The sequence below is a fragment of the Labeo rohita genome, unplaced genomic scaffold (assembly GCF_022985175.1).
Source record: "Labeo rohita strain BAU-BD-2019 unplaced genomic scaffold, IGBB_LRoh.1.0 scaffold_2435, whole genome shotgun sequence".
Classification (NCBI taxonomy): domain Eukaryota; kingdom Metazoa; phylum Chordata; class Actinopteri; order Cypriniformes; family Cyprinidae; genus Labeo; species Labeo rohita.
In genome coordinates, this window is record NW_026128699.1 from 1 (window position 1) to 7,288 (window position 7,288).

The window sequence follows — 7,288 nt, forward strand, 5'->3', positions numbered from 1 at the left end:
TAAGTTGTATCTGTAGGAATAAACAGGTTAATAAAAAAAAAAAAAAAATCATTTCACTAATTCAAAGTGGCCACAGCTTTATATATATATTTTTGTCTACATTGACACTTCACACACTCCATCCCATTAGGTGGTGTTATTATTTTATTTAGGAGTTCAGTTTTTTTTTTTTTCTTTTTAGGAAACTCAGCCTTACTTTTCTGAACTGAGGGCAAAAGGCTTCTGTTTATCCACAGAAATGGTCACATCGATGTGAAACTTTCCATACCACTGAGTGGATCGAGTGGGTTCTGTCACCTGCTGTTCACTACATGATTAAGGCTTTATCCAGCCTCTTTTTCTACCTCTGCTCCACCTGTAAACAATAAAAGAGTTCATTTGTGTGAATACTTAACCAACATTTATCATTCAGTATCACATATTTTCTTATTTGAAAGTCTGAGTGCATTACTAATACTTTTAGATAGTATAATGCCTTTACATTTGTATTTGACGCATCTTTAGATTTTGAAGAGTGTTTAAATTTATGAATTGCTGTTTTGCAGCATCTCACCAAAAATCCTTGTTCTGACACATTACCGTTCTCAATGATTTAAAACTCATACATTGATTTTAGTTTTGTGATGATATTCTCAGTTGAGAACAGAGGTCATACTGAAAATATGTTGAACATTTTAGATTCTGGTTACAGACGTCACATCACATATATTAATTTCTCCTTTTAGACACTACTATGGTAAAGCTCTTCTAAGGATCTCACCTGATGCTGACTGGTCCTGTACTGTCAATTTAACAGGTTCCTGAGCTTTAGAAAAGGATGTAATCCATCCACCAAAGCTACTAATGAGGTTCACACCAGTTCTCCAGCTAAACCAATGCTCTCTCTCGAGGCTGTAAGGAGAAATTAGAAGTGATTAGTAATACTAGATTTATAATAGTAGAAAAAATTAGTAATTACTTTTTTTAGTTTATCTGTTGGTGTTAGCATGACTGTGACCATAAGATGTTTACTTACCTCAGTTTACAGTTTGAGTCTTGTAGCGAATCACTGAGCTGCTTCTTTGAGTTTCCAATGTTATTGTTACTCAGATCAAGCTCTTTTAGAAACTGCAGGACTTTTGTCTTACTCAAAGACTGAGCCAAACTAGCAACATCTGTAATGGCACAGTCATTTAAGCTGGAAAGAGACAAACATAATAACAGAGAAAGAGAGAAAATTCAAAGTCACTTCAAAATTTCAAAATTCAAAATTCGATTGAAGCAATTGCTAAACATTTTGATTCTTGTATGGGAGTGTTTCTCACCTCAATCTCTCCAGTTTACAGTGTGAATCCTTCAGTACGTCACATAAGCGATTCATTCCTGTGTTCTTCAGTTCATTCCCACTCAAATCCAGCTCTCTCAGGTGTGATGGGTTTGATTTCAGAGCTGAAGTCAGGATGAGACACTGTTTCTCTGTAATACTGCAGCCACACAGACTGAAAACAGAAAGAGAAAGAATGATTCAGATGATTCAGATGATTCAGATTCTTAATCTGATTAAATCAATTTTGTACATGAACCACTAATCTACTTTGTCATTTTAGAGTTAGTTCACCATCACTAAACACTTTTTGCTGATTAATAGTATATTCACTAAGAAAGTACCCCAAGTACTGCAAAAACCATGCAACTATGTCAAAGCAATCTATTGTCATTCATATCATGCTGCACAGCAAATATTTGTCAGATTTCAGCATATGAAATTTTATAGCTCCTATATTTTATAGAAATTTTATAACAGTATAATGTTACTAACACTAATATTTCCAGGTTGCATTCTGGGTTCATCAGTAGATCACTAAGGTTTTTCACTCCAGAGTCTCCTAGTTGATTCCCGCTCAGCTCTAGCTCTTGCAGGCGTGATGGGTTTGATTTCAGAGCTAAAGTCACAGCAGAACAACCTTCGTCTGTCATATCACAGCCTCTAAACCTACATAAAGAAAAAATGTGAGGAACGTTCTGTAAAGTTACAGCATCTTCATGGCCAACAAACACAGAATGAGATTCTTTATTTCACCAGATCATAAAACACATTACCAACTGCATTTTTAAACTGCATTTTGAACGTTCAAACTCATAGACACCATAGAAGTCCACCATATGGAGATAATTCCTGAAATGTTTTCCTCAAAAAACAATTTCTTTACAACTGAAGTAAGAAAAACATGAACATCTTGGATGACAAGGGTGAGTAAATTATTTGTACATTTTTGCTCTGGAAGTGAACTTCTCCTTTAAATATGTGACTTTGCATTTACATATGTTGTGTGAGCAGTGTGTTTTCATCTCGAACCACTAAAATTAGCTCAAGATTTTAGACTGTTGATTTCAAGCATTTTGATTCGCTTGTGAATGTTACTGACCTCAATCTCTCCAGTTTACAGTCTGAATTTTTCAGCATGTCACATAAGGGATTCACTCCTGTGTTTTTCATTTTATTCCCACCAAGGTCCAGCTCTCTCAGGTGTGATAGGTTTGATTTCAGAGCTGAAGTCAGGATGAGACACTGTTTCTCTGTAATACTGCATTCACACAGACTGAAGACAAAATGAAGAAAAAGACAATGAATTATCAGTGTATCTTAATATAGTGAATAGCAATAAAGTGCAGAAAAGGTGCATCTTATAAAAAACAAGAACTAAACAGTTAACTTTAAATCACACTGTATCTCTTCTACAGTATTGTTACTAACTCTAGTTTCTCCATCATGCATTGTGGGTTCATCAGTAGATCACTGAGGTTTTCAACTCCTGAGTCTCCTAATTTATTCCCACTGAGGTTTAGCTCTTTCAGGTATGATGGGTTTGATTTCAAAGCTGAAGTCAGAGCAGAACAACACTCATGTGTCATATCACAGTATCTTAACCTACATTGGGAGAAATGAAACAAACACTTCATTGTTTCACTCAAATTAAAAAAAAAAAAAAAAACTTTTTTAATGTAACAAAATGTTCCTCACCTCAAGTCTCTCCAGTTTACAGTGTGAGTCCTTCAGTGCGTCACTTAAGTGCTTTACTCTTGTATTTTTTAGTTCATTCCCACTCAGGTCCAGCTCTGTCAGGTGTGATGGGTTTAAACGCAGAGCTGAACTCAGAAGGTAACAGTGTTTTTCTTTAATACTGCATCCACACAGCCTGAAAAGAAAAGACTATTGACTCATATCTATGATGATACATATGGCATAATGCACATCCAGCCAGCTGGTATTGCAAAATAAGCCCCAACATGGTGACCAGGACCCCAATACATTAAATATTTTTAAACTACTTATTTTATGTAATTTTTTGAACAGCAGATGTGAATCTCATAACATTTCTGTAGACTAGCATGTATAATTAGTACACTGCACCAAAGTCTTTAAATTAAACAATTACTCTCAAGTTAAAGACACTTAATAAAAAGTGTGAAAAATGAGGAAATGCTTGAAAGTGTAAATTATGTAACTTTAGGCCCTGTTGTCTTAAAATAAACTAAACTGTAAACTGCTGTGCAGTATAATGATACTAACGCTAGCTTCTCCAGTCTGCATTGTGGGTTCATCAGTAGATCACAGATGTTTTTCAGTCCAGAGTCTCCTAGTTGATTTCCGCTCAGGTCCAGCTCTCTCAGGTGTGATGGGTTTGATTTCAGAGCTGAAGTCACAGCAGAACAACCTTCATCTGTCATATTGCAGTATCTTAACCTATTTTAGAGGAAATACGAAAAATAAACTCTTTCTGTAATGTTATAGGATCTTCACAAGAAAGACACAAACAAGATTATTTTAATCTCTATCTTCATTTCATTTTTTTTCAATTCTGGTCAATGATGTTAAATACTCACATAAGTGTACTGAATTTACAGTGTTTATCCTGCAGTAGAGAAGCCATCTGATTCACTCGTTTGTCTCCTAGTTCACATTCACTCAGATTCAGCTCTCTCAGAAGTAATGGGTTTTTACCCACAATTCCAGTTATATACTTACAGGCTTCATCTGCAGCAGGACCCAAAAACCTGCAGAAGAGAAGATGAAACAGGATTCAATTCCATTCTAAAATAAACTTGGTGCAACAAACCACAGCAGCAAATTCTGATTGGAAAATTAAATGTAAAATGGTTTATCTTAAAGTGCCCCTATTATGCCTTTTCAAATATGTCCTTTCATGCATTGTGTCATGTAGCTGTATGTGAACATAAACTATCTGCAAAGTTGTGAAGCCGACAGTGCACGATAAATCAAGTTATTGTGCATCAAAAAAAAAAAAGAGTCGGCTCACATTTGCCTAAACGAGTCGTCAGGAATTCAAATCTTTTTCTGTTACGGCCACACGCCACAAAGTAACACATTTACATAATGTCCTCCCACGTTCTACGTCGCGAACAACTTGTCCACAAACAGTAAAATCTCCATGTGGTTTACGTCACATGGAAATTTGCACGTACATTATACAGAAGACGCTGTATCATACGCTGTGAGTAAAACTGTTTTATATTCACTTCCAAAAGATGATGAATCTACAAAGATTGTATTTTCTGGCGATCGTTCAAAATACGTAGTTGTGTATGTTATGTTGTGTAACAACCCTGCACATGTCTTGCTAACCGGCTAAATCACGCTTTTGTAGTTCTGTTGTTCAGCTGTGGACCCACTGTAGTCTGACAATTTGTGATTGATGCAGCTTGTCTGTCTGTCTGTCTCATTAGTTGAAGTAATGATAAAGGATGGCGCATGAAACGGCTTTCACACCGAATGCGGAAAGCACTGTGCTATGAAACCCATTCGCTTCAATGTCTTCTGCCCTGTGAGGATGGCTTGTTTCTGCCTCGACCAAAGCGAATGCGCAGCGGAGCGCACACGCCGCGGACAAAGTTCAAATAAGTTGTTCAAATAAACTTTTGCCGCTGCGCTCTGAAGGGCTGCACTGAACCCAGCGGCCAGCGCAGCTTTCCGCGTTCGGTGTGAAAGCCACCTTAATGAATTATATCATGTTGAAGTTTACAACATAGAGGTGTGCCCGGTTCGCTTACATAAGCAAATTGCAAGCACTTTCCAAGGTACACCGTGTTAGCTTGTCGATCAGCCACTTCAGTCGTTTCATCATCAGAGACTGGCTGGAATTGGTATGGCAAAATCGATGCCATCTTTTTTATGTATTGACAAGTATCCAAGGCTGTCAGTCAGTTAGGGCAATGGGCGTTTCGTTCTCCGACATGCTGTACACCGTAGACCAATCATAAAGGACTGCACCATCTGACCAATCACAGCAGTGAGGGCTCACGGAAAGGAGGGGTTTAGAGAGACTGATTCTTCGAACTGCTTTGCACGAGTCGTTTAGGAATCATTTAGAAATGGAGTAAAATTAAATCTATTTTTGGAGAAAACTGAAGTGTTTTTTGACCTTGCATACATGTGAACGTGTTTTGGGAGTTTATTAAAACAATATTATCAACCTTTAAAATGGCATAATAGGGGCACTTTAAACTCCCTTTGATGTAACATTTTATTAGTGAAATAATATTTCTGCATATCACATATTACAGTATGTATTATTTGATCATGTCTCACCTCAGTGTCCTCAGTTGAACGTTCGGATCCTGTAGTAAATCATTGAGCTCATTCACTCCTGATTGTCCAGGATCATTTCCTGTGAGATCCAGCTCTATCAGGTGTGAAGGGTTTGATCTCAGAGCTGAAGCTAGAGCTTTATAACCTTCTTCAGTGATACTGCAGTCTGAAAGTCTGAAGAGAAATGAAAACATAACATTCAGCTGACCAGTTATTCTAGAAATATATTCAAATACAGGTATGATATACAGAGCTGAGCTTCTGTATATTATATCAGATGTGCTCTATGTATGTGACTAAATTAAATCTGTTCATCAAATAGTGTGATGATTTATCTTCAGAAGACCCAGATGAAAAGTTTAGTTCATACAGATTACTTTTACAATCTTACAAACTTTTTTAAGCATTAAAGTTGTGGTTGCATGGACTTGCAGTGAAGGGACAAAAGTGTCTCAGATTTCAATAAAAACAACTTTATTTATGTTTCAAAGTTGAATGAAAGTCCAATCTGTTCAAATGACATGAAGATGAGTAATTTATAAACAGAATTTTTAATTTCGGGTGAACTGTCCCTTTAAGCATTTTGAATACTACCCAAATTTTGTAACATATTATTGTAGATAAAATAGAAAATTCATAATTTGACTATTTAATGTACAATGCATTCCTATATTTACATATTTTAGAAATCATCTTTAAAATGAACAAACAAAAAGTCATCACACCGTTTTGCTTGAGGTCTTATTTACTTTTTTGTTTGTTATCACACAACTTACTTCAGTATCTCCAACTCACACTTCATATTCTCCAGTCCAGTACAGAGTAGCTTCACTCCTGAATCCTGCAGATTATTATTGTTCATGTTCAGCTCTTTCAAATTTGTATCTGATCCAAGAACGGTAGCCAGAGTTGAACAGCTTCTGTCTGTTATGTTACAATCATTTAATCTAAAAAGGAAATAAATCACTAAACAGAATTAGACTGAATACATACATTTACTTTCCTTTTCATGAGGTAGAGAATCTGGGAAATAATAACTTGAGCACTGAGGTTATAGCATAGGTTAAAGAAAACTGCATTATCGGAGTGGAAATAACTAATCACCAAAGTGTTGTATAATAATGTGATGCTTTTTCCTCTGTTAACTAAAGTGCATATTCAACCATATCAAAGTTACACACATGGTACATGATTAAGAATCACTATTGATCAATGTGGACAAATATGTTTTTTTTTTTCTCCAGATGAGTGCAATAAAACATGATTTCATTAAATAACTTACAGAGCTCTTTTGGAGGTTTTGATGACTGCTGATAATCTAATGAGACACTCATCCGATTTCTTGAATTTCTCAAGCTCAAACTTCTCTAGATCCTTCTCTGATGTCAACAACACAAAGGCCAAAGCAGACCACTGGGCAGGTGAAAGATCAGCGGATGAGAGACTTCCTTTGTTAAGATGGGTTTGAATTTCTTTCACCAGAGTTTGATCATTTAGCTCATTCAAACAGTAGAACAGATTAATGGATCTCTCTGGAGACAGATTATTTCCTAATTTCTGCTTGATGTACTCAACTATTTCCTTTTTGCTTTTGGCATTGTCATCTTGCCGTGTCAACAGACCTTGTAATAGTCGTCGATTGGACTGGAGTGACAAACCAAGGAGGAACCGAAGGAAAAGGTCCAGGTGTCCAATGTCACT

The 7,288-nt window shown here is 36.3% G+C and overlaps 1 protein-coding gene across 1 annotated transcript; it reads right to left on the reverse strand.

Moving 5' to 3' along the window:
• Positions 1 to 1,011: 1,011 nt before the first annotated feature.
• On the reverse strand, positions 1,012 to 7,282 carry LOC127159680 (ribonuclease inhibitor-like; the record flags this gene model as incomplete). The annotated part of the gene is made up of 10 exons (XM_051102468.1): positions 1,012 to 1,177; positions 1,305 to 1,478; positions 1,799 to 1,972; positions 2,406 to 2,579; positions 2,735 to 2,934; positions 3,002 to 3,176; positions 3,865 to 4,035; positions 5,588 to 5,761; positions 6,364 to 6,534; positions 6,870 to 7,282. Coding segments are annotated over 10 exons (1,992 nt in total), but the record flags the coding sequence as incomplete, so codon positions are not given.
• Between the last annotated feature and the right edge of the window lie 6 nt (positions 7,283 to 7,288).